The 25,814-nt window shown below is 55.4% G+C and overlaps 2 protein-coding genes across 5 annotated transcripts in view; both read left to right on the plus strand.

The window, feature by feature from the left end:
• The window catches only part of SRRM4 (serine/arginine repetitive matrix 4), a 46,408-nt gene extending 34,286 nt beyond the window's left edge, over positions 1–12,122 (plus strand). For all 4 annotated transcript variants that reach the window (XM_071445484.1, XM_071445481.1, XM_071445482.1 and 1 more), the window contains 5 exons: positions 2,150–2,487; positions 4,012–4,218; positions 4,452–4,562; positions 5,600–5,746; positions 6,339–12,122. In XM_071445484.1, coding sequence (XP_071301585.1) covers positions 2,150–2,487; positions 4,012–4,218; positions 4,452–4,562; positions 5,600–5,746; positions 6,339–6,579 — 1,044 coding nt within the window. In that variant the 3' untranslated portion in view covers positions 6,580–12,122. The remainder of the gene's footprint in view (positions 1–2,149; positions 2,488–4,011; positions 4,219–4,451; positions 4,563–5,599; positions 5,747–6,338) is intronic.
• A 2,361-nt stretch (positions 12,123–14,483) lies between these two features.
• On the plus strand, positions 14,484–18,007 carry HSPB8 (heat shock protein family B (small) member 8). Its single transcript, XM_071445499.1, has 3 exons — positions 14,484–15,337; positions 16,387–16,450; positions 17,271–18,007. The coding sequence occupies exons 1-3, from the start codon at positions 14,959–14,961 to the stop codon at positions 17,428–17,430; spliced, it is 603 nt and encodes a 200-aa protein (XP_071301600.1). The 5' UTR covers positions 14,484–14,958; the 3' UTR covers positions 17,431–18,007.
• The last annotated feature ends 7,807 nt before the right edge of the window (positions 18,008–25,814 follow it).

Raw genomic sequence — 25,814 nt, forward strand, 5'->3', positions numbered from 1 at the left:
ACTGTGCTGAGAGCTGCTGTGGGTGTTGGTAGCTCTGCTCTGGTTTCAGTCACTGCTGGTTCAGCACCTGTGTCCGAGTCAGCTGTCCCTGTCCCAGTTAGCACCTTGAACTGGGTCGGGAGCAGCCCTCCCTGGGGACACAGACTGAATGCCACAGGCAGCAGTGTGGATATGGAGGCACCATCTGATAGGATGGAGATCCATGTGAAACATGACACAGGCTGAGTCTGCAGCCCCTCTGAGGATGAAAAAGTCATCCAATCCAGAGCTAAACTTTCCAAAGGGACTGGCCCTATGCCTGCTGTGTGACAGCTGATCCAGGTCTCCTCTGCTGCCTGAGATAGCACCAACATTGCAATGTGGTTTTTTGGCTCAGAAGGCCCCAGATTGGTGAGGGCATGGCTCAGGTCCCTGGTGTGGAGAGCATGGCATAGATGGGGGCATTGTGTGCCCCAGAGCGTGGCACGAGGGCATGTGCACATGTTTGAGGGAGCACGGCTTGCTGGGAACATGTTTGGAGGACTGTCCTGAGTGGGGGGAGCCAAACCTCTGTGTCCACACTCTAAGAACCCTGCACCAAACCTGAGGAGAGTGGAGGCTCTGAGTGAAAGAGGAGGAGGCCACATGAGAGTGTAGATGTGTGCATTGGGCCCTAATTCTCACCCCATTGCAAGGGCAGATGTTAGCACTAGCACAGCCTCACTCCCAGTGCTGCCACATGCCTGAGCTGGCTCAGGTAAATGCCAGTGCAGTTAGAACTGAACTATAAAATACTGAAATTATGTAAATCCCCTTGGTGGTGCTCAGGGTCCCAGAGAATAGCCCTGCCCAGGTCAGTCTGTGTGAGTTTGGGGTCCTTGCTTGCCTTGTTGTGCTCAGCAGCCCAGCCAGGGTGTGGCTGGACCCCCTTGCAGAGGCTGGCAGGAGCAGGGCTGCTGTCCCCTTCCCCACAGTCTCTGACACACAGTGGGGACACTTCTCCTCCTCCATTCTTTTGCTTCTTCCCTCACTGAGTTCCCTTTGTCATTTCCATACAGCTCAGGGGGATTCAGTGCAAGCTGCAGCTTTCAGCACAAGCCATCAGCCTCCAGGAACTGGCTGGACAGGCTAATTTAAAGCAGAAGGAAACAAAAATGAATAATAAGGGAGACAGTCGAGCAGACAAAAAGCAGTCATGACATTTGCATAGAGGAGGCAGCAAACAGTTGGCAGTGTGGATTGAAGAGAGGGTTTATGTTTTTTTCATGTAATTTGAGACTCTAATGATGGACTTATGTTGCCCGCTCTTCCTTTTTTCTTACACCTTACCTACTAAAGGAGGAGTTCTTGATGGGTAAGTGGATGCTATCCGCAAGACACCAGGGAATTTATTAGAGGTCACTTGAGCGCATTAGCTATATCTTCTTCAGGGGGTAAAAAGCACACAAAGAAGTATCTGTATATCTTTTATTTCCAAAGGGATTTTTCTTTTTTCCCCTCACCCTCTTTTTTCTTTTTATTTTTTCTTTTTTTTTTTAATTTCAAAGTGATAAGCTTGTTTATTTGCCAGTTTTTGCTTTGTACCGAAGCCCTTAATTTGATTTTTTTTTTTTGTTGCTTATTTTAGTGACATTGGTTCAGCCACTTTATTAAGGAAGCTTAAAAAAATTCACTCATCTAAGTTTTTGTTTCATTTTTGTTTTCTTTGCAAGGATTATGTAGGTTTTTTATAAGTATATACCCCCTTTATTTTCCTCCCTTTTTAAAGGTTAAATAAGGGCTTTGTCCTCTGTTACATTTTTTATTTAGTTAGTTATTTTAATTCTTTGGTTGCCCACTTACTTTGTTGAACTCTTTTGTTTAACATGAACCGCATGCTGATACTCTTTGCATGATCTCTAAATCTTCCCGTTATTATAGCAGGGGGAAAATAAGTTTCTTCTTACTGTGGATTTCTTTTAGGGATATGTGCTTTTGTTTTCTTCTCCTTTCTTCTTTTTTTCTTTCTTTCTTACTTTCTTTCTTTTCTTTCCTTTCCTTTTGTTTCAGTGCATCATGATGGTAAAATTTCTGGGTTTATTTGAAAAAAAAAAAAAAAAAGCAAAGTAAAACCACAAACAACCCCCCCAAAAACCATTCAAACAATGCCAAATGGCTTTTTTGCTTTCAGATCTCTCAGTCAGGGTCTTCTGCTGACCTCTTTACCAAAACAGACAGCCCGCCTGGCAACCTAGCCAGCCAGAATGGAGAGTATCATGAATATGACTCAGGAAACGATACTTCCTCCCCTCCCTCCACTCAAACGAGCTCATCCAGGTCAAAGGACAGCCAGGAGAAAAGAAGTCTAGTCCATGATGGCTTTGGCCATGCCTTCTCGTCCGGGAAGCCCAAACTGGCCAACAGCGATAACAGCTCTGATTCAGGAAATTCCTTCACCAGTTGCTTTTCCCAGACCAAGGGAACAGCTTTGGAAAATCTGTCTCCAGATGCCCAGGGACAAGACCGAAGGTCAGTGATTGCCAGTAGCTGCTGGTACGTTGTTGCTCTGTGTCTCCTGCCTGCTCCAGTTGCCCTGGAGAGCTGGCAGGGAGCTTTCTGTGCTCTGGAGGCAGGCAGGTACCAACCAGACCCACGGTCTTGCCAGTCTGGAGTCCCAGAACTCAGCAAGGGCCAGTACTGTAGCCTGAGGAGGAAGATAAACCCAGCCATCACATCCCTGGACATTGCTTGTGGCAGTGCTTTGGCATTGCTGTGGCTCATTCAGGGTTTGGGCCTGGGTCAGGCCGTGGTCACAGCACATCCCTGCTCACCTGGGCATGGCCATGTCAAAAAAAAGTCTCTGTCCCTTCTAGGCACAATCTGAAAGGAGCATCTGGGGGTTGCCATGCTAATTCTCCCTCTCTGCCTACTGTGGGGAAGGGAAGCGGGGCTTGTTTCCACTAAGATCACTATGGGCTGTTCTTTCACCTGTCCAATGAGCCAGATCCAGCATGCCCCTTCCTCTTCCCAGCTCATCCAGCACAGCTTCAGGGTGACAAGCTAGCATCTCCTGCCAGTGGGGAGCACAGGGAGGGGCAAGGACTTGGCTGGCTGCAGGATAACACAGCAGCAGCTCTGCACTGGGGCCACAGGGCATCCAACCACCACCCAGTGCCACAGGTCATCTTCACGAGAGGGGAGTAGCTGCCAGCCTCCATCACCGCCTCCCATTCCTAGGTTTTTGCCAGGGGATGTTGGAAATGAGGGCACTGAATCGTGGTGGCTGGTACCCAGGGCTGTGCTCAGGCTGTGGTTGTAGGGAGCTCTTCCAGGTCTCAGGCCCTTGGGTCTTAAAGGCTGAAAGTTAGAGTCAGGACATACTTTGGAGCACTGAATGTGACAGGAGGGAGCCAGGGTAATGGGGTTTAGTAAGAACAAGCCTAATTTTTCAGTCAGAGGGTAAAATTTTAGGTCTGTCTGTACTTTCCACATGGTGACTCCAGTGGGGTAACTCTGCCTTCACATGGGTGGAGCTGGGATTGCAGCTGGCCCCAGTTCATTCCAGAGCACTTCTGGAAGAGGAGGAATTGACGCAGCTGTCCAAAGGCAACAGGACATGACTGCTCAGTGCCCACTCACGCTGCTCCACAGCCAGGCTGGAGCACAGCCCTTGCCCTGCCATGCTCTGCCTTTCCCCTGCTCCAGCACTTTTTACTTCGCTCCCTGCCCAGCACCAGCACTGCTTGCTGGCCCCACCAGGCTCTGCCAGCCTGACAGCTCTGCTGTGCTGGGCATGGGGCAGAGGAGCTGCTGCTTGTGCCACAGTGCTCTTCCACACCTCTTCTCCCTGGCAGAGCCCGGAGGGTGAGCTCTTGTATTCTGACACACACACATGGGGGTCTTCTGCAACAGCAGCCTGGGGAGCTGAGAGGTCCTTTTTACCTCCAGAGAGGGAATGGAAGGATGGGAATATTTATTTGCTGGAGCATGCTGCTCCCCTCAGCCAGGGGGTTCAGCCACAGCTTTAAAAAGTGTCCAAATGTCTGTTCACAGAGCGTGCCTCCCCTCATGTCTGGGCTCCTCAGAGGAGAAGAAGCGAATCCGGCTGCCCTCGGCGGCGCGCAGCTCCCCGCGCAGGCCCGGCTCCCGCAGCGCCTCCTGCAGCAGCACGGGCCGCTCCTCCCCGGCCTCCAGCCGCTCCTCGCACCGCAGGGCCTCGCCCAGCTCCTCCCGAAGCAGGTCCTGCTCCTCGGGAAGGAGGTAAGGCCAGCTGGAACGGTGTCTCTGTGACCCGGGGCAGTGGCCAGCTCTTGCCAGCCAGCAGGCTCCTTGCAGGGGGAGGTGTAAGAGTTTGGGATCCACAACTGGCCACGCAGAGCTGGGCTGAGACCCTGGGGAATGGGACATCTCTTCCCCCTCATCATTTGGAGTGGTCTGGTGTAGCCTCACCCTCCAGCATCTTTAACTCTTTTGTGTTTCCTTCCTGTCTCCAGGTCTTCCTCACGTTCCCCCAGCTATTCCTCCAAATCCTGCAAAAAAAGTCCTGGGAGTAGAAGCTCAAGGCCTCGCCGGAGCCCCAGTTACTCCCGCTACAGCCGTAGCAGGTACAGCCGTCTACTTATGGCATCTGCTGTCCACTCATATGGTCCCTGCTGCCTCACACTTCCCCTGCCTCCATCACTGTCATGCTGCTGTGAGGGGTGGGCAGAGCCCGAGGCTCCAGCTGGGTCTGCCCACACAGCCAGCAGGCCTGTCAGACAGGGATCTGATTGCAGCAGGGAAAGACACTCTACTTTTTAGAGTCACAGCTCTTACAAAGAGTTGTCAGGCTCGTGGAAGTGCCCCTGCTCTGAGGGCAGATGCCAGGTACCCTGAGGCTGATACTCACAGCCTTGCAGAGAGAAACACAGTCCAGGCACCTCTACTCCCTCCACAGACCATAGGAAACAGTCTCACAGTTCAACCCTAGAGATGCCTTTGGCAGGTTTTCCTGGTAGCACCTGTGCTGCTGTGAACATTTTGCAGCCTCAAAATCGTACATTGCCAGGGTCGATTCTTGCAGGCTTTGACAATCCCCGTGCTGGTGAGGAGAACACTTCCTGCATGCAGGGATCAGGCAGGCCCTTGACCTGTAGCGTGTTGCTTTGCAGATGGCACTGAGCAGGGTGTATGAAATCAGCCATGCTGCACAGAAGGGCCTGTGCTGACGTGTATGGGAATTTAACAAAAGAGAAAACCATAGCAACACCGGCACTCCTTCTGGCAAGGCTTGCGGAGCCCTGCAGGGCTACCAGGCCCTCAGCTCATGTGGGGCCTGCTGGCAGGGCTGCTCCTGCAAGCAGTGTGTATTTAGCTCCAGCAAGAGCTAAATACACACTGCACCCACTGACACAGGTCCCTGGAAGCCATCTTAGCTTGGCAGTGCAAAGCCACTGGAAGGCACTGCTGGATGCAATTAGTGGTGCCAGTCTCTTTGTCCAGCTGTGTGAGCTCTCAGAGGTGACACCACCAGAGCGCTTAGAGTTGTCCCTTTTGGAGCTGAGCATCCTCGGCCCATCTGTGCCTCCGTAGGTCGTTGTCTGTCCATCCCTGACCCCCCCCAAGCCCCTACAGTGACAATCCCCCTGCCGTGCCTCCGCAGGGACCGCGAGCGGGAGCACAAGTACAGCTCCAGCGAGAAGGAGTCGCACCGGGAGCGGCAGCGGCAGCGGCGGCGCCGCTCCTACTCCCCCCTGAGGAAACGCCGGAGAGACTCTCCCAGCCACCTCGAAGCTCGGCGCATCACAAGGCAAGGGGATGCTGTCCCGTCCTGTGGAGGCAGGCTCAGCTGGCACCCCCCGGGGGGATGAGGGCTGTCCCTGGGTCCCAGCCCTTGCCAGAGGAGGTTTCTCCAGGAGACCGGGTTCCCTGAGCCTGATCAGCAGGCCCTTCCACCTCTCCTCTAGAGCTTGGGGATTTCCAGCTGGAGGCAGAGGGAGGATGGAGAGGGTCTCAATTTACAATAGCTGAAGGAAAAAAGAAGATTAAGTAAGATTAAGAGCAGGGACTCAGGTGCCAAGAGCATTCCCTCACAGGTTTTTATTTCACCCTGCCCGGTGGCAGATGTCCTACAATGGAAAGAGTCAACTATTGACTCTTCCCTTCATGCAGAGGGCTCTTTGGGACATCATCAAGTAGAGCCCAGCAGACTTAGTGGCTGGGATTTCCCCAGGGCTGTGGGGGTGGGTGGTTTGAATCCCAAGGCCCGTCAGCTAGCTGATCTCTTTTTCCTTTTTAAACAAACACAATCACATTGCCCAGAGTGAACAGCGCTTTTTGGAGATCTTGGCAGTAAGTGTGTCCTTGTGCTGCTGCTAACCCGCATCTCTCTGTCCCCACAGTGCCCGCAAACGCCCCATCCCCTACTACCGTCCCAGCCCCTCCTCGTCCAGCAGCGCCGGCAGCTATTCCTCCTGGTACAGCAGCTTCAGCCGCTCCCCGAGCCGCAGCCGCAGCTACTCCAGCTACCGGACGAGCCGGAGCCGAAGCTGGAGCAGCAGCCGGAGCTCGGGCCCCAGGAGCAGCCGCAGCAGGAGCAGGAGCTATGACTCAGGAGCCAGCTCCGACAGCCTGCGTCGTTAGGGAGTGCCACTGCTGGCTGACACCGGGTGCCGGCGTCACCGCCACATTCCTGGCATTCTCCGCTTCCTTCCCACCTACCTGGCCATCGATAGCAATCATCCCCGATACTGACGCGGTGGCATTGCCGGGTCCCCCTTCCCCGGTTGGGAGTAAGAGCCCAGGAGCGCCTGGTGCAGCCCCTCCTCCCCAGCGCGGAGCGGGTGGGTCAGTCCCAGCTCCCCAGGCCAGGCTGGAAGAAGGGTCGGTGCTTTAGAGAGGGTCTGTCAGCACAGACCTGCTCCATCCTCCCCGATGCTCCCATCTCCCCATTGCTACTGCTCTCCAAAGCACTACCAGCGGGTCCAAAGGAAAGAACTCTGCTCCTTGCTCTTCTGACAAACCAGGAACCAACAAATTAACTTCTGCTGGAGAGACAGACCCAGTTGGGGAGGAGTTTGCTGGAAAACTTGGGTGACGGCTGGGGGGATGGCTGTCTCCACCAGGGCAAATACCAGGTCCTTTGGGTCTCTCCTCCAGAGCTGCTGCCCACTCTGCAGAGAAAATATTTATTTTTTGCCAGTCAGCCAGTCCCTGCTATAAATAGAAGGCTAGAAATCCCTCCTGATGTACTTCCTGGGGAAAAAAAAGGCTGTTTGCTCTTTCTCCTGCCCTTTCCTACCAGGTAGCAGCACTTTTTGCAGGGTTGTTTTATCCCCCCAGCACTGAATTGCTTGCAAACCACCTGCTGATGTCTGAAGCAGACCTGGGGCTGGTGGGGTACAATGCAGAGGGGAGGTTGTGCCATGCTGTGCTCCAAGGGCCAGGCCATGCAGGGAAGACAGGGGCTGTGGGCTTCCCCTCTTGGAGGAAGCCTCAGGCTGGGTTTAGGTTCTTCTTCAGGGAGCATTGCCCTTGGAGTGCATTGCTGGTGGGACCAGAGTGAGGAGCAGAGATAGCAGTTGTGGGGTGCAGTCAGAACACACAGGATTAAAAGGGCATTGCAAGAGCCAGGGGACCCCATTCCCCTTCCTCAAAACACACAGCAATTTGAGGCAGGATTCCAGGCAATCATTCCTCCTTGAGCCCCTCTGGCTGCCCCGGGGCAGGATCAGCAGCACAGCTGCAGGGCCAGTGCCAGGCTGCAGCAGGATGCACTGGTGCCCCAGTTTGTTACTGGGAGGCTGGAGCAGTGCAGGGGGACAGGAAGGGCCCCCCACTAATTGCCTGTTTTGCCAGGGAGCCACAGGCTGCTCTGGGCCCTGGGGTTTTGTCTCCCTGCCAGCCCAGCTGCCTGTGCAATTACTGTGTTTTGCCGGGTAACAAAGGCTTCTCCCAGCACAGGCTGAGCTGGTGCTGAGGAGTTTATTTCTCTTACAACACCTGGGTGCTTAGAGACGCTAATTTGGGCTTAAGACTTCCCTCCCTCCCTTTTTCCATCCCCTCCCCTTCCATCCTGCATGATTATTAACGAGTTTGGGCTTAATGAGTCAAGGAGGTGTGTGTTGTTTAAGTGTTACAGAAAAGGGCTGAGTGCAGCCACCATCTGCAGGAGGAGAGGGGCTAGAAAGGAATGCAACCCACCCCCCATCTACAGAATTACCTACAGGCCCCTGGCAGCTGGAAAAGGGACAAAGCAGCAAGGGGAAGAAGGCTGAGTGCCACGAGCTGCTGTGGTGGAACTGGATGATTGCCTCAGCAAGCCTATAAATCTGTTATCTGTTGGAAAGTACAGCAGCACAGGCAAGGATTCCATCTGGGTGGTACAGGAGGAAGTTTTATGTCAGGGACTCTTTCCCAGGATCTTTCCTGGTGCTGGTTCCCCTTGTCCTGTGCCTTCAATGGCTAAAGCTCCCCCTTTTCCCAGACCCTCATCCCTCACCTTGCTTGCTGCAGGCAATGTGAGGATGAGGGGGCTGAGGCAGAGAGCTGGGCACTGGTACGGTTGGTGGCTTAGTGAGGATGGGTCCATCCTCTGGAATGACCCTTTCTAGGATACAGAGAGAAGTGCTCCTGGTAGGGCTGAGCAAATGCTCCAGGGATCAAAGACAGGATGCCACTGCCTTCCCTCCTGTGCTGGCCCCAGCAGTGGCCCCTTGGCCGCCTTCTGCAGCGAACTCCCTCTCAAAAGGGCTGAAAACCTCATGCTTCTTCCCCAAAGAGTCTCTCCCAGTTAGATGCTGAAATGCCCCATCCTTCTGCTCCCTGGGAAGATCCAAAGGCAGTGATGGGATCCCAGACCTCCCCAGCTCTCCCAGTGTTTCAGGAGCACCTCCTGCCCCTTGGCACCCCGTAACGCACACGCGGAGCTGCAGCAAGGAAGCAGCGAGCCCGAAGATCCAAAACCAGGAAAGGAAAGAAGAGGGGCTGTGTGCAACTGGTGTAAATACCAAACTCACACTGACTGGAGTCCTCGTGGCTGGGGACAGAGGATGGAAGCACCACACCAGGGTTGGCAGCATCCACCCCGTGTGGGTCAGGAGATGACCCCAAGGGTTGTGTGGGGCAGCTCCTGCCCTCGTCCAGCTGATCCCTCCATCAAGGACTGCCTCTGCCTGTACAGTCCGTGGCAGCTAAATGCTCCTGGGGTTTTCCCAAGCAGACTTGCATTGGAGTAAACCTCTCTAAATTATTTATTTATTTATTTATTTATTTAATATTATTATTCTATTTTTAATTGTATGTCAGAATGGACCAGTATTTATTTATTCTAAATTTTTTTTTTCCTAACGTTTAAGTTATTTTTGGATCTGTTTGTTTGTTCAAATGTATCCACGCCGCCGGTCTGGTGTAAAGGTTTACAGCTGCGGCCCCTCTCAGTGAGGCGGCCGGAGGAGTGACAGTCCCTCCTGTTGCCACCGTGTCCCTGTGCGTTCTCACGGGCAGAGCTGCGCGTTTCCACCTTGGAATCTCGGGTTTCTCATTAGATTCGAGCAGGAATGCGATGGGTGTGACTACAGAAGCGGGTCTAGGACGTGTCGGAGGTGACAGCGAGGGTCTGCCGGCCGGCCGAGCCGGGCTGTTGGCAGTGCCACCAGCGAAGTGTCGCCTGCGCGGGCGCCGGCCGGGAGCCAGCTGGCCCTGCGCTGTTTGCCTTGGCTCAGCCCGAAACCCGCCCGCTCCGCGCAGCCACCGCCGCCTTCCCGGGGAGGACGCCGTCGCCAGGACTCCCCTGCCGTGTTTATCCCTGCGCGCTGACCCACCCATGGGAAAACAAAAGAGATGAGACTGTGAGAAAGCGATCCCCGCGGAAGGTCCTTGCAAAATCCAGCCTCTGGTGACGGATCTGATCAAGGCTCTGTGTGTATGTGTGTATGTGCACATGTGCATATACATGTGAGTTTCTCTCGGTGTTATTTATTTTTTAACTTATTTAATATTTTTAGTACAAGCTTTAGTACACCCTTCCTGTTAGTGGACAGATGGGGTTTCTGTGGGTTTGTGTGAAGCTGTGAGTTTTTCTGTCTCTGTGCCTTTTGCCAGTGCTTTTTAAAATTTTTTTAAGTTGTTTCTCTCATTCACTGCTTTTATGGATTTTTGCTCTGCATCCAGCATCTCAGATTGCTGCAGGTGCTGTCTGCAAAGAGCAGGTTCACCTGGAGGAAAGGCAGCTTGGTCATTTTGGTGTTGGTGAACTGCTGCTGTGGTCAGGCACACAAGGGGTGTTCAGGGCTGGCCACAACATCAGGATAATATCTGGGCTGGTTTTTGGGAGCCCTGTCCCACACTCAAAGGCTCTTTCCCAGATGATTTTGAATCATCCCACAAGCACCCCTGCTGCCTTTCCCTGGCAGAGCCCATGTCACAGCACCCACTCCCAAATGTCCCTTTGACCCTGGAGCCATCAACTCTCCCCATTCACTGGACCTGCCTTGGCTCTGGGTTTGTCCCCCTGTCCCAACCCCACGCTCCAGAAAATCCAACACCATTTTTGCAGGTTTGCTGGGAAGCAAAGGATAAGAGATGTTTCAAATCACTGTTCTTCTGTTCTTTCTTCATTGGTTGCAGCACCTGGCTGAGCTTTGCTTTATGTTAAATGCAATTTTCTCAATGTTTTTGTTGTTTTGGGGACTGAATTTATACCAAACTTGTCAGCAACAGCCAATCACTGTTATTTTGCTATGCATTGTACATATATTGAACAGGCTGAGAGGACTTGGCCTCTATTTAATATTTATTTCTTCTATTTATTGAGCATTACTTTAAAAAAAAGCTATTTGGGTGATGCTGTTGGGTCCATGAAGGCAGGAACCCTTGAAGTGGTGCCAGATATGTTGGAGAGAGGAAGGCAAATTTGGCTCATTTGGACCTCACCACCAGTATTTAGAGAGGAGCCTCATTGTGATGGAGATGGGCAAGGCAGGGGAAAACTCTCCATCTCCTTGAAGCAGCTTCTGTTGACAAATGGCATCCCCCTGGAAAGGAGTGGGGAATTCAGAGGTGACAGGCCAGCTCTGGTGGAGGAATAACCCTGCTCTTCCTCTGCCACATGGCATAGGGCTGCCAGCACCCAAAATCCCTGGAGTTCTCTGATCTCCCACTGCTCATCCCCTCTTCCCTCTGGAGGTTGGGGACACTTGTCACCCTTTGGATCAGTGATCAGGAAGGGAATAGGATGGAAGTGACTGGCTGTGGTCTCCACCAGGAAGGAAGGATGCCCACCCTGCCCCATCCTGAGACCCTCGTGCTGTGTCCTGCTTTGCCCCTTTCCCCAGGCTTTGTGCCAGTAGCTTTTCCCTGATGTGAGCTCAGTAGCTAGCAGGGCTGGGAGGCCTCCCCTGTGTGTCCAACACGAGCAGAGCTTGCTGCAGGCATCCTCCCCCAGCTTTGAGAAGAGCTAAAATGAGATGTGCTAAAAATCCCACCCTGGCCCAGCATTGCTCCACCAAGGCTGCAGCCACTGCTGTGCTCAGCCAGGGGAGGTGTTTGTGCTCCTGGGGCAGAGCTGCCTGTGCTGCTGCAGTGTGGACACAGCTCCAGTGCCAGCCAGTGAGTGCCAGTGCTGGGCTGACCCCACAGAGCTGGCCCAGAGCTGCTGGGTGCTCAGCCTGGGACTCTTGGGGTATTTGAGAAAGGGGCAGGTTCAGGTGCCTAAGGGAAGACTTTGCCCTATAGTGTCCAGTGGGGTTTTATTACCTCTTCATCAGAGAATAAATAATTCTCATGACTTAAATAATTCTCACGACTTTGCTGCTACCTGGCAGTTTGCACATGACTGGGAGGGTCTCCAAAGCAACAGTGTCATGGTCGAGCACCCCAGCTTTTGGGTTATTGTCTAGAGAACAGCACGCTCACCAGCCCAGGGCAGCTCTCCACCTTTGAAACCCAGGGATGAGCAGAAGATGTAGAACAAAAGCCCAGATGTGAGAAAAGCCACGAGGGAAATGGTGCCTCTGTTCTCTGCCTGTTGGTTGATTCCACCCCCACCGACACCGGCATATCTGTTTGAGTTCACTGTAAAGCTTCCCTTGCTCTCCATCCACATGTGTTCTGTATCCTTTAGTCTTCCTGGGTGTTTGAGTTGTTAGCCTGGTTAGAAAAAGGTTCCAATAAAGGATTGGACAGTATTTCCTTTGCATCATGTTCCTTTTGCATACAAGTGCGTGTGGTGGGATATTTCGGGTTGTTTCAGCTGCTCTGCAGGGAAGGGCATGTGCCTCCCCTCCCAGCTGCTGAGGACTGGCTCCTCAGGGCACTGGCTGAAGCAAAAAAAAGATGTGGGCTAGTATTTCTGGCAGCTCTGCTTTCCTGCTGGGCCAGGCTCCTGCTGCCCTTTGCCAGGCCCTTTGGATCCCCCCACCCTGTTCAGGCACTGGGAGCCCAAGCCAGAAACGCGTCCATCTGTCCCTGGAGGTGCCACTGGGCTCACCAGTGCTCTCCTCGGGGCTGTGCCCTTCCCTTCCTGCACAGCCCTTGCTCCAAGCCCTGCACAGAGCTCCTGTGCCACAGGGTCCTTGCCATTGTCACCTTCTGGGCAGGAGCCAAGAGCAATGGGGACTCTCCAGCACCCTGGAAGTCCCCCAGGGGAGCAGCAGCACTGGGCCATGTCCCTGTGCTCCTCAACAGGGCTCAGATGGGCAGCCAGGAAAGGTCTGGGCATGGCACAGGTGGGTCGTGGGGACACGCGGCAGCATCCCCAGGTCACTCAGAGGAGAAGGGGGGCTGCAAGGGCACTTCAAGCTTCCCAGAGCTGATGTGGCAGGGTGGCTCGGGGTGGGAGGCAGTCGGGAGGATTGGAATGACAACAGGAGCTAAATTGGGATGGCCCAGAGAGGGTGACAGCAGGCGGGAGGAGGGGACGTGTGACTAATGGGGATGAACAAGGCGACAGAAAGAATTCCTGGCCGGGGAGGGAGGATGGCCTGGAGCTATGTGGGAAATGTGGGATGGGGGATGTTATGAGGCTCCTGGAAACACGGCAGGATCCTGGGACTGCCTGAAACCTCCTCAGGGCTTGTCCCTCTCACACGTGCGCTGCTGTTTGCCCAAGGGGTGGCAGGGCTGGGGGCTGGGGCGATCCTGCTCCCCAGCCAAGCTGAAATGTGCCCAGCTGAGCTCAGGCTGTGTGTGGCAGTGACCCCAGGACTGTCCCAGTACTGTCACCCATGGGCACCAGGAGTCCCCAGCCAGGCAGAGGCAGCCGGGCAGGACAAGGGAATGGAGGGGGATGCTCAGTTCCTCCACCCGCAGCTGCCTCCCCACCCCAGGAGTACTCAGCTGGCACCTGGGACCTCCTCGGGCACCTCCAGGCATCCCTTTGGACCCCAGGGAGACCCCTGTGATGCCCAGGTGTCCCCATGCTCGGGGGGCAGCCCTGCCCTGGCCAAGGAGACGCAGCTCCCCGTCCCCAGCCTGATTAATGCCATGGAGCCACCAGCGGCTCCATCCCTGCACGGCCTGTGCTGCATTAAAGCCTTCCTGCTGCAATTACTTCCACAGAGTCCATTAGAAAAATTGCAGATGCTGGAGAGAAGGAGCATGATGCAGAGCCAGGATGCGGCATGAGGAAGTGGCTCCGTCGCCAACGTCACCCTCATCGATCACATCCCATCCTCCAGCACGGCCCGCTGCCCACCGGAGCCGTGCCCGGCCGCCTCCACGGGGACCCCGGCCGTGCCAGCCGTTCCCCCGCCCGTGGCAGGGCTCGGGCCGTGTCTCCCGGTGGATGCTGGCTGGGAGCTGCCCCTCCAGTGCTGCTGCCGCGCCCCTTCCCACAGCTCGCAGCCCGCTCCCGCCGCTGCCCTGTAATTACGGGCCCGGCCGCGGCTGTGATTAACGCCTCGCCCTGCCCGCACCGCGATTGCGGCAGGGCCGGGGCATGCGGCGGGGCCAGGAGGAGGAAGAGGAGGAGGAGGAGGAGAAGAAGGAGGCAGGTGCTGAACAGCGCTGCTGCTGCCCGGGGTCCATCTCCTTCCTGCAGTTCGGGGATGCTTCTCCAGGCCCAGCTGGTGAAGATGGCCAGAGAAGCATCGTGGAGAGGCTCATCCTGTGCCCCTGTCCCAAACACTCCCCACACACCCAGCCGTGGGGTCCCAGTGCCGGGGGTGCCAGCAGTGACCCATTTCCCGGCACGGCGGTGCCCTGGGGACACGCGGCTGTACAGTGAGGGGAGCAGCCTGCTCAGCCCCACCGCGGTATTTTTAACAGGTGACAGCAGGGTGAAAGCAGCCAGCCCTGAGTGAGCTTGGGGGCTATTTTGGGCGGGCGGAGCAGCAGGAGGGGGCGGCAGGGGCTGGGGCAGCTGCCGAAGCGCCGTGGCCCCGTGGCAGCCGGGATCCTCAGCAGAGGTCAGCTGCCACTGCCCAAATTCTCCTCGGCTGTTTCATCCTCTCCAAAATACTCGGCTGACAGGGCAGGACTTGCAAAACACACACCCCCCTCCTCCGAAATCCATATAAATAGTACTCGCCCAACGGCTGGAAGGTTAGAGAAGTTTCTGGGCTCCAGGCTCAGGCATTTATTGCAGCTCTCACCCAGGAGCAGCAGGGAAAGTTGCACATAAAGTGCTGGAGAGTGAGAAGTGAGAGAGAAGCTTTTTAATCTCAGGATATTTGGGTTTATTATTTTTTTTTCTCTCTCTCCTGACAAGAAGTTTTATTTTCCTCTCCCCAGTCCTGGGATCGCAGCCAGACAGGAAGCGTTTTCTCGCGGCCAGAGAGCTCCCTCCGTCCTTCCTGCGCTCCTCCAGCTCCCGGTGATTCAGCCCGAATTGATTTTCTCCTCGTCCTTCACCTGGTGCCGGGAAGGAGGGACCGTCCCCGCGCACCCGCGTCCCACCCGGGGTGGATGCGTCTCCTCCGGGACAGGCTCCCGGGGGAAGTTTGCAGCCAGGAGCAGCCGCACAGAGGCTGAGGCTCCGAGAGAGAGCCCCGGGGACACGCTCAGACCCCTCCGAAGGAAGCCATGGCCGATAGCCAGATGCCCTTCTCCTGCCATTATCCCGGCAGGCGCAGCCTCCGCGACCCTTTCCGGGAGCCCGGCCTGACCTCTCGCCTGCTGGACGATGACTTCGGCTTGTCGCCCTTCCCCGGGGACCTGACGGCGGACTGGCCCGACTGGGCTCGGCCCCGGCTCACCACCACCTGGCCGGGCCCCCTGCGCGCCGGCCTGGGCCGCACGCCCCCCATGGCCCCCGCCTACGGCGCCCACTTCGGGGGGTACCCCGAGAGCCGCAGCCCCGCGCCCTTCCCCCGCGAGCCCTGGAAGGTGTGTGTCAACGTGCACAGCTTCAAACCCGAGGAGCTGACCGTCAAAACCAAGGATGGCTACGTCGAGGTGTCAGGTGAGAGCCAGGGCACCGGGGAGGTGGCACTGCCAGCTCAAGGAATTGCTGCAAAATGCCCAAATCGCCTTTGTTTTAAGGCGGCGGCAGCAGCCCCGTGCTTGGGAGCTTGAGAGGGCTGCAGCAGGGCTTTGGGGCATCTCCGGAGGCAGTTTGGGTGTCACAGGGAGGATCTGGCTCACAAGCCGTGGTGGTTTGCTGCCAAAATGAGAAAGGACACGTGTCCTTTGGGGTAGATCTCCCTGCTTTCTGCCCTGGCTGGCAGCACCCTGAGCCAGCAGCCAAGAGGGGCCCCAGCTCTGCTCGGTTAATTATAGCCAGGGTGAGGTCGGCACGCAGGGAGATTCCCTTTAAAGGGGCCGAGGGAGAGGCTGGGAGGAAAGGAGCAGCTGCTCACAGCCCCCAGCCCAGCCTGGCTCTGAGTTAGCCAGAAACACATCCCTGAAATGTCAATTAATGTCGGGAACAGTGGGTGTGGGGTCCAGCACTTTTGGGGTGCCCACGACTGCCCTCAGTGTCCCATCAGCCTGGCGCTGACATTCCCCATTGTCCCTGGGTCTGCTGGGCTGGGATCACCAGGGAGGGCTGGGGGCTGCCACCTGCACAGCTCTGAGTGTTTGTTTGGAACTCACTGCAGCACAGGGGAAAAGCCACAGGTCAGGGGGGTCCAGGCACCTCAGGCTGATGCTCCAGGTACAGGGACCCCCAGCCTGACAGAGGGGTGCAAAGCAGCCCGTTCTGGGGAGTGAGGCCAAGGGGGATGCTGCCACCTACAATGGTTTTATTATTTGTTTATTTTCTTAAGCCCAAGCTCTTGGCAGCCTCTGAGACCCCAGTTTTCCACTGGAAATGTGGCTATGCTGTTTCTAGCATCTCCTTCCCCACAGGGAGAGGCTTCCTGAGCCCTCCCCAGAGAAAGAGTTTGCACTGGGGCAGGGAAACAGCTGCTCGGAGAACTCTCCTGTTGGGTTCAGTTGTTGTTGTTGTTTGTTGGGGAAAAAATAATCTCCTGCTGAGGTGCTGATGTGGGGTGTTGGCCTTCCCTGCAGGCAAACACGAGGAGCAGCAGGTGGAAGGAGGGATCGTCTCCAAGAACTTCACCAAGAAAATCCAGTAGGTACCGGCTGGTCCGGCCGAGCTCTGCCAGTCCCACACACGCAGGGACTGTTTCCACCCCAAAATCTGCCCTTCTGCAGCACCTGCCTGGCCGGGCCGGGCCACAGAGCGATTTCCCAAGGGAAGGGAAGGAGGACGAGGCCTTTTTTGAGGCGCTCTGTCAGTCTCTGCCCGCCCGGGGCTGCGGACAGGAGGGGAGCGGGGAGGAGGCGATCCCGGGGAGCAGCGGGGCACGGCGGGCGGGCTCCATCGCGGCACATCCCCGCATCTCCATGATGTCAGTGCGATCGCTATCGCGGTGACTCAGCCGCTTTGGCAACAACAACCGCAAAGGCGAGCCCCGACCGATGTGGGGGGCAGGTCCCAGCCGCGGGGCTCGCACGGGGTTAACAGCGAAAAGCATCAAAGCCCAGGGCATGGGAAGGGTTTCCTCGGCTGGCAGCGGCTCCGCTTTGCTTTTCCACCCTGGGGGAGCGCTGTGCGTCCCGAACTCCCACGGGAAGGCTGGGCCGAGCCCCGCTCGCTCCTGCCGGGCGCTCGGGCTCCTTTTACGGGCAAGGCTGGCCGGGATTTACTCCTGCCCCGCGCGGCGCTGACATCCCGTCAAACACATCTGCCGGGGAGATTAAACAGAGCTCCCACGGGGGCCAGGCCGGCCAGGAGCCCGCTCGAAATATCCCCCGCACATTCCCAGGCGCTCCAGTAATAACAGAGGCTTTGCCGGGGCTGCTGCCTCGGCACCGCTGGGGCTCCAAGGGTCGGCATCCACCGGGGATGCAGCATCCTAACCCATCCTGTCCTTCCTGCCCCCCTGCAGGCTGCCCTACGAGGTGGATCCCATCACGGTGTTCGCCTCCTTGTCCCCGGAGGGGCTGCTGATCATCGAGGCGCCCCAGATCCCCCCTTACCAGCAGTACGGCGAGGGCAGCAGCGGCAGCGAGATCCCCGTCGAGAGCCAGGAGGCCACCTGCACCTGAGCCGGCAGCCCCGGCACCCCCGTCCCTTTGTCCCCTTCCCCGCTCCCCGGTCCCTGCGGCGCGGCGTCCTGACAGCCTCGGGCAAGGGTGACGGGTGCCGCTCGCTCGCAGGGATGGCAGCACCCGCCACCCCCGCCGAGAGCCGGGGCACGCACCGGGTGCCAGGCCACCGCCCCCGAGGGCTTCTGGCACTCTGAGGTGCCGCTAGAGATGTTGTGCCCACGGGGCCAAGCAGAAAGGATGCTCCTCCTTATGGTCATTGTTTGTTCCGAGTCGCTCGGATGGGATATTTATAACAATAGTAAAAAAAAAAGGGCCTGTTTTTTTCTTTATAATTGACATGGAAACCTGTAGCTCTGTGTCTTTCCTCCTCCATGAGTTGGTGTTGTTTTTTTTTTTAAACTACATCTCTGCGAAGGACACGCGTCTGGCAGCGTGGCCTCCATCCTGAGAAACGGTCTGCGTGCTTTGAACGATGGTTTGGGGTTTTGGTGTTGGTTTTTTTTTCCTTATTTCCAAAGAGAATTTGTGCTTTTACTTGTCAGACCTGAGGAATAAAACCCAGTTGATGTTCTTAGCCTCTGCTTGTCTCGGCTGAGCCGTTGGGGCGGATGCAGGGCTGCGGGAGGGTGCTGGGGACGAGGGGAATGTCACCGTGTGCCACCTCCCAGCTTGGCACAGGTCATCCCCATGAAGGCAAGGACAAGAGAGATGTGTGGGATGCCTGCAGCAATGGGGGAATTCCAAGTCCCAGCTAACAGTGGGGCCTGGCAAGGACCATGGGCTCATCCCGGCCTCAGCCCCTCAGGGGGTTGAAAATGTTCTTCCTGCTTGGGGATGCTAAACCAGGCTGTGAGTTGGGAAAGTTGGGTTTGCCTCATCCCCACTTCCACCCCTCCATGCCAGCTCCCCACCTGTAGCTCCACAGGGAAGCACTTCCCAGTGGAATGGCAAATGGTGTCTGCTGGGTTCTGGGCACAGCCTTAAAACCATTCCTGGGGGCAAAGCCCCATTTGCTAACCCACTGCAGTGCCTGGGCTTAGCAAAGCCCAGCTGCCGATGGGAGGCAGGAAATTTTCCATCAATCTGTGCAGCACCTGGGCCAGGCACCCAGTTTTCCATGTCACCAGGAGCTCAGAGTTAAAAATACAGCCTCACATGTTTGCTCTGGCTCCTCTGGGAGGTGGTTACCAACAACACCCACCACGTGCTGCAAACCCTGGCCCAGCACCTCGTGCCACCAAGGCACCCACAGGCCAGGTCGTGCAGGGGAGCCTGGGCACTCTCACCCAGCTGTGCAGATTATATTTAACATCCAGCAGCTCTTCCAGAGCTGGGACCCTCCCTCTCCCTCAAAATGGTGCAGAGCACAGCCAGCCCCAAGCTCAGCCTCTCTGGCTCTGCCAGGCAGGGCTGTGAGCACAGCAATTTTTATGAATAAAATATAATCCCTGAAATGTGATACCCACACCGGCACGGAACGCCAAAAAGTCATGAGTCACTGCTCCAGCCCTTTGTCCTTGTGCCACTTGGAGCTGTCAGGCCCTGTGGGTGACACCTCCTCTCCAGCACAAATTGTCCTTCCTCTTCCTCACCCCTTCAGAGAGTTATTTTTATCAGACTTTTGAAAAAATATCCCCAGACCCAGCCTCAGTTTTTTTCCCCTTTCCCAGAAGGAGCCCAGGGGTTCCTGGGTACACACTCAGGCCCAGCACCCTGGCTGGAGGTCCCTGCACCCATATCCTGGCTCAGGATGGTTCCCTGAGCAGGGCTGCAGGTGCAGGGGATCAGCTGTGACTCCATAGGGAGCTGCCAGGGGGGAATGAGCCACAGCTGAGCCACTCTCCCATCCCAGGGTATTTGGGGAGGGCCCCAGGCTGATGCAACAGCAGTGCTGGGACAAAGGGAGCTCCAGGCTCAGCTTTGGGGCTGCTGCACTCACACAACAGCTCCTGCTTCTTGTTCCTGCTGATCCTGCAGTTTGTGGGTGAGTTTTGTTTTTCTTTAATAGCTTTTTGCTTTATTTGGTTCTGCTTTCTGATGAATTCCTTAATAGAGTCTTATAAAAGCTGTTGTCAGCTGCATTAGCAATAATTTCCTAATGGCTGGGGTTGGCATTGGCAATTAGCACTAAGGACCTCTTCCATGGGCAGCGTGCTTGGGCCTGTGCAGACAGCAGCTTCCTAAGCTCTTGGATGGTCTGGAGTATCACATCCTAATGAAATAATTGTCACTGGAGATCCTGAGGCTCTTTTCAAGTATGATCTGATTATCCCTGCAAAGGAGGTTTAAAACAAATAATCCCTGGTGGTGTTTCTGCAAATGCAAAAATTGGTTTGGAAACAGTGGGGCACTTCTGCACCAGCCTCTCCCCTGTGTCTGAGGGGAGGGAGTGGGATCTGTGCCGTTCTGGGGTTCCAGGAGGAGCAGAGCTGGGGCTTCTGGGCACTGGGAGCAGTTTGCTCACCCTCCCTCGTGTGTGAGGTGTGGGTTTGGAGCAGTTCTAGCCCATCAGGTGTGTCAGATCACATCGTGGCTCATGGCTTAGAAGCAGCTCTAAGGGACAGGCCTGGTGCAGGCTCCTCCAGCAGGGAGGAGTGGGCATCCTGTGGGTGGCTCTGACCCTGGGGCTGCCCGAGGGAGCCTGGGAGGGGCTGAGATCCTGGCTCTGCATTTTGGGACCTCTGTCACTCAAGGCAGAAAGGGCAGGGCTGTGATTATCAGCAATTCACACTGGGCAGCCCAGCAGCACTATCCCACTCATTCCAGGAGGACAGTGCTCCCTTTTTTCTCCTGGAGCAGCATTAGACTCACCAAAATCCACATCATCCAAATGATTTTCACTGCTGAAGGAGACAGAGGAACCATCCTAATCTGGCCTTTCTCATGCTGCTCTTGGAGCAGCACTGATGCTGCCAACACAGCATCCTGGATGGAGGAGACAGGAGCAGGTGCTTGGAAGATTTTATTTTCTTTTCTTTCTAAGAAGCCACTTGAATGCTGGGCACTTTGTAACTGGTGGGGCAGGAGAAAGGAGAATGCCTGTTCCAGGAGAGCAGTTCTGGGCTTGGGGCTGAGGAGGAAATCCAGCAGTTCCTGGTGCATCTCAGGACCATGAGCTTGCAAGGTTCCTTTTGAGGAGTGCCAGCAAAGCTCTCCTGGGCAGCTGGAGGGAAATGTGGGTCCATGCAGCTTTTTTTGGTTTGGGTTAAATTTTTGGTGATCCCTCCCGCAGCACAAGCAGGTGATTCCCAGTGCTGCCAACACAGGGCTGGAATGGGCTGGTGGGGAGGGCTCAGCACCATGAGATAAGGGGCTACATCATGGGAAACTGCCCTTGCAGGACCTGCTGCTCCAACTGTGAGGGGCTGAAGGACGTGAGGAGATAAGGAAAAGGTCACCCGAGCCGTGGGAGAGCTCTGCAGGCAGCTGGGTGGCAGGAGGCTCAGTAAAGCTCCTGCCTGTGTCCTGCTGTCTGTCCCAAGCTGCCGAGGGAGCTGTGGAGCACCACCTGCCCCCTGCAAGGCAGGGACATGGGGCACTGGGCCCAAGGGGCTCTGAGTCCTGCTTGCATCCCACCAGCGCTGGGATGGGGAGCACGTGGCTCCCAGCAGGGCACCAGCTCCCAGCCTGTCCCAGAGGATTTATTTTCCTAAAATGGAAGCAAAAGCCGAATTGATTTATTTTGGTTGGCAGCATGTGGAGCTGGGTAAATAATCCACAAGGAGCTCCAGAGCTGTCCAGATCCACCAGGCACCTCCAGAGACCCGGTCCCTTCTCCTAGAGCAGGGTTGATCTGATTTTGCAGCTGCCCAGCCCCTGTGGCAGGAGCAGGAGGTGGCTGGGCAGAGCTGTGGCCAGCACAGCTCTGGGGAGCATCACCATCACTAACCCATGGTGCCCAGGGACTGGGACACCCTTGCTGGGACGCCCTTGATGTCTCTCATTGTTCCCTGGTGGATCGTGCTGTGGGGCCTTGGGGTGCCCACAGAGACCCCTTTGCTGTTTCATGGAGCTGTTTGTGCTTTCCAGCCCCTCTGGGAGCCTCTGCACATGCAGGAGCTCAGCCTGGCTTCCTCCAGCATCCTCCTCCTCAGTCCTTGGGGCTGCAGAGCCCCCCAGTCCACGTGCAGCTCTCCAGGCTCTCCCTTGGCAGCTGTTCCTGCTCCTGCAGTGGCTCCATCTGGGTTTGCACAGGGGATTTGCTGTAACACTTCCAGGAGTTTTTCCTTCCCAGGGCCCTCTGGAGCATCCCTGGCTCCCCAAGGGTTTCTCACTATTTCTCACACAAATCTCAGCTGCTTCAGTTCAAGCCAGTTCCTCTTCCCTGAGAAAATATCCTGTAACCACCCAGGTGTTTCTCTGCTGTAGCTGAAGCCATTTGGGGGTTTTCATGGTTCTCTTTGGGAGTTTTTCCTCCTTTGGAGGTTTTGCCTTCATGAAGTTTTTGCCTATACTTGCAAATCTCATCTGCTTTATTTTGGATGTCTCCAAAGGGAACTTGGCCACGTGATGCCCATGGGGACAGAGAAGCAAAAACTTTCTTTTTTTTTCCTAATGGAAGAACCCAATGTCACAGAAATAGCCCACCTGACCAGATGGCCTTTCCCTTCCTTCCAAATTAAAGGCTGGAAAGCCATGAAATAGCCCAGCCTCTCCTGGGAGCAGTTCAAGGAGTTCCTGCAGCTTCACCCATCCCAGCAGAGGGAAGGGGAGGAGAGATCTCTGTGGGTAAAGTAATTCTGATTATGGCATCGTGTCCTGGACCCTCCTAGGTGGGCAGTGTGGGTTACCCTGGTGTTGGGCATCCCTGACCTGTCCTTTGGGCAGCAGCACCTTCCAGGCCCAAATTCCCAGCTCCAGAGCTGCATGCAGCCAGATGAAGGAGAGTTTTCTCCTATTTGTTTTCTTTTGTCAATCTTTAAACCCAGTTGCAAATGCTGCTGATAATTAAGGAGACTCTTGCCATTTGGGTGAAGTGCTGAAGGGCAGCTTCCTGCTCCCAGCCAGATGCTCCCCAGCAAACCCATCCTGGAGGAGAGGAAAATTCTGCCTTAATTTTGATTCTTTCATACTCCAACAAAGACCTCCCTATCCGAGGCAGCCTTGGAAACCTTTCCTTATTAAAAGACCTCCTTGAAATGCATTGTAGCAGCCAAGGAGGGTAGTTATGAAGCACAAAAAGCCTGCAGAAGAGCTCATTAAAACAATAAATTACAACTAATTAGAATAAATCAAGCTAAATCATCTCCAGTGGGAAGGTAAAATGAGGTGTGAGTGAGTGGTTTTAATAAGGATGCTAATCCCCAGCCCCCCTTTAAAATGATGGTGAGTCCTGCTGCAGCAGTGATCCTGCTGCTGGGACCAGGGTGGAAAACACACGTGGACAAAAAAAGAGGAAAGGGGAGCTGGAAAACACACGTGGACAAAGAGGAAAGGGGAGCTGGAAAACACACATGGACAAAGAGGAAAGGGGAGCTGGAAAACACACATGGACAAAGAGGAAAGTGGAGCTCATGGCATTTTGAATTGTGTCCCAGCCTGAGCTGCCTGTCCCTAATTGCAGTGGGTTTGGGGCTAGCACAGCACCCACAGTGGCTCACAGAGGTCAGGGCGTTGGGTTTGCTCACTTTGGGGTTTATTTCTGTTCAATTTGCAATGCACAGAGTGCCTGTGGGGTTCTGCTCCTCTCATATCACTTCATCACCACAGCCACAGCAAAATGACTTCTCTGCATAATTAGCAGTGAGATCATCACAGCCGCCTTGGCTCCAAATCATTTCTGCTCCGGTCTCCAAAGAGAAAACTGCTCAAAACAAGGAGAGGAGGGAGGTGTGGGCTGAGTGCCCTGCCAGGGTCAGGCTGGATGGGGCTCTCAGCAGCCTGGTGGAAGGTGTTCCTGCCCATGGAATCAGAAGGTCTTCAAGGTCCTTTCCCATCCAAACCATTCTGTGGTCCCTGAGCAGATCTTTGAGCTCCAAAGCAGAAGGTTGGTGCTGGAGAGAGTGAATCACTGCTGAGAGCACCTGGCAGGGGGCTCAGCTCTGGGCAGCACAGAGCCAGCAGGGCAGTGGGGCTGCAGGGACAGCACTGCTCCCCGAGCCTTCCCTGGCTGCCAGCTCCCTCTGAGGGATCAGCACTGCTGCCAGTGCTGCAGAAATGTATTGGTTTCATTAAGCTTAAATAATTAGCTCCAGGCCTTGATAATGATACTTAATGGATCTAATATTTTTGGGGGCGATTATGCTGCTGTATGCAGTGTGTATATCATTAATAACCTTCTTTAAACCTCCTTGCTTGCACTGCCACTAATGATGTTCAAGCCCTTCTTGTGCCTAAGCCCAATTAGCTGCCAAGAAAGAGGCTTTGTCCCCTGGGGGATGCCTGGCTGTGCTGGGAGGCAGATGCTGATGGTTTGGGCAGGAGGATGTTTGGGTTTGCTGGCAGGAGCCAGGGGCTGGACCCTGCAGCGGGGTCAGGGCAACCCCTGGTGGGTGCAGGCAGTGGTTGAAGGCCTTGGGGTGGCTTTGCTCTGCTCAGATCCCCTTTCCCAATCCCACCCAGAGTTCTGCACAGGGGTTAATACCAGTCAGGCCTCCCCATGTCCTGGGTTTTGTCACCTCTTGGTTTCTGTAGCTGAGGGTGGTGATGGCAAACACCCCTCACCCTTTTCCTCAGGGGAGGATGACAGATGCATCGAGGGCTCTGTTTTCTCAGGGAAGATATCCCTAAGTCCAGGACACATCATTCCTCTGTGGTCCCCATGCTGGATGCAGCCAGGTGGAAGAAGGAATATCACCACTGTCTCCACACTCCCCCTGAACCTTTCCATCACCTCTGGGAGGAGGAACCAGGCTTGGCTGCTTCTCTGCTCCTTCTCACCCGAGCCTCCTTCCCATCCTCCTGCGGGTTGATTAATCCATTAGGATTAACCTCTCTTTAACTCCTTGATTAGCTGCATTTTAAAACTCCATTTGTTTTCCTTTTTACATCAAGCTGGAGCCAAAAAAAGAGGGCAATTTGCAGCAATACTGATTTAATGCAATTTCTGAAAATCAGGGTGAGCGTTGGGAAGGCGTGCTCAGCATTCCAACTCCTCCCAGCACACTGCAAGGGGCTCCATCCTGCTGGAGGCAGATTTGGGAAGAGCACCACAGAACCAGCATCCACCTGAGTCCCCAGAGCTGGTTTCTGATGGCACTGGGGCAAACCTGAAAGATGCATCCTGGTTCCAAGGTGTTGTTGGGGAAACTGAGGCTCTTGTGATGTGATGTGGGTCCCACAGGGGCAAACCCTTTCTCCATTGGAAATGTCCCTGATTTCCCTGGACTGTGTGTGGTAGAAATTGCTCAAGACAGGGCTTCTTGCTCTAAGATGAGACAGGATCATGGTTTAGATCCATCCAGGTTTGATTTGCCAGGTTTAGACCTGGTCCTGGGTTTACCAAACCCAAGTTTAGTCCATGCCCTAGGTGAGCTACCAGACCCCTCCAAATTTTGAGGGTTTTTGATGACAAAAACTTTGCTTGTCTGTGGCAGGGGTTTGGCTCAGTGTCAGCTCCAGCTTTTCCTATGGGACCCTCCTTTGCCATGCAGGAGCCATGTGGGAAAAATCACTCATATCTTCAAAAATAAGCAAACCTCTTGGCTATAGACCAAAATCTCTGCTGTTCAAATGCCTGTCTGTCCCTTCCCAGTGTGTCCCAGTGGGAGGGAGTGATTCCTCCATCCATCCTGGGGCTGTCCTGTTGCTGAGCTGGGGCTGTGGGACACAGGCCAGCACGGGGATGTGTTGGGGTGAGCAGTGCAGTGGCAGTTCTATGGTGGGGGCTCCTTGGACCCCCTGTTCTGGTTTCAGCCCAGCTCTGAGCCCCATGGTTGTCCCCATGCAGCCACCCCCTGTCCCAGCTCTGCCAGGCACAGCTCATCCCCTGCATCAGCTGGCTGCTCCACGGGTTCTCTGCTGGGTTTATGGGATTATTAAGCTCTAAGGTGACTGACACCAAACACCCCTGGCCTGTGCTAAGCTGTGTTAACCCATTCTTGGGGCACTTCCTGTGGCTGGGAATCGGTGTTTGAGTTTGGATGCTTTCACAGGTGGCTGGCAGGGCTGAGGCTCAGGGAGCTCAGCAAAGCCAAGGCTCAGAGCTGGGGCCTGGGGTGCCTTTCTTACCTGGCTGAGGGCTGGGAGTGGGGTGCTGAAGAAAATGCCTTCCCTCTCCTGTGGAGCTGGATTTTTGGGGCTGTCTGCTCAGAGCAGCTCTCCCTGCAGCTGTTTGGGGTCTCTAGGAAAGGCTGAGAGCAGCAGGGACATCACTGGAGCCTTTCTCCTCCTCCAGACTCCCCACTTGCAGGATGTTTATCAGGACCTTTGAGATGCCTCTA

This window comes from Agelaius tricolor, unplaced genomic scaffold, assembly GCF_023055355.1.
Source record: "Agelaius tricolor isolate 1412-34295 unplaced genomic scaffold, bAgeTri1.0.p SCAF_20, whole genome shotgun sequence".
Classification (NCBI taxonomy): Eukaryota; Metazoa; Chordata; class Aves; order Passeriformes; family Icteridae; genus Agelaius; species Agelaius tricolor.

Coding starts and splice junctions, on each gene's coding strand:
- HSPB8 (XM_071445499.1), top strand. CDS start 14,959: ATGGCCGATAGCCAGATGCCCTTCTCCTGCCATTATCCCGGCAGGCGC. Junction 15,338..16,386: donor TGGCTACGTCGAGGTGTCAG/GTGAGAGCCAGG, acceptor CCTTCCCTGCAG/GCAAACACGAGGAGCAGCAG. Junction 16,451..17,270: donor AACTTCACCAAGAAAATCCA/GTAGGTACCGGC, acceptor GCCCCCCTGCAG/GCTGCCCTACGAGGTGGATC.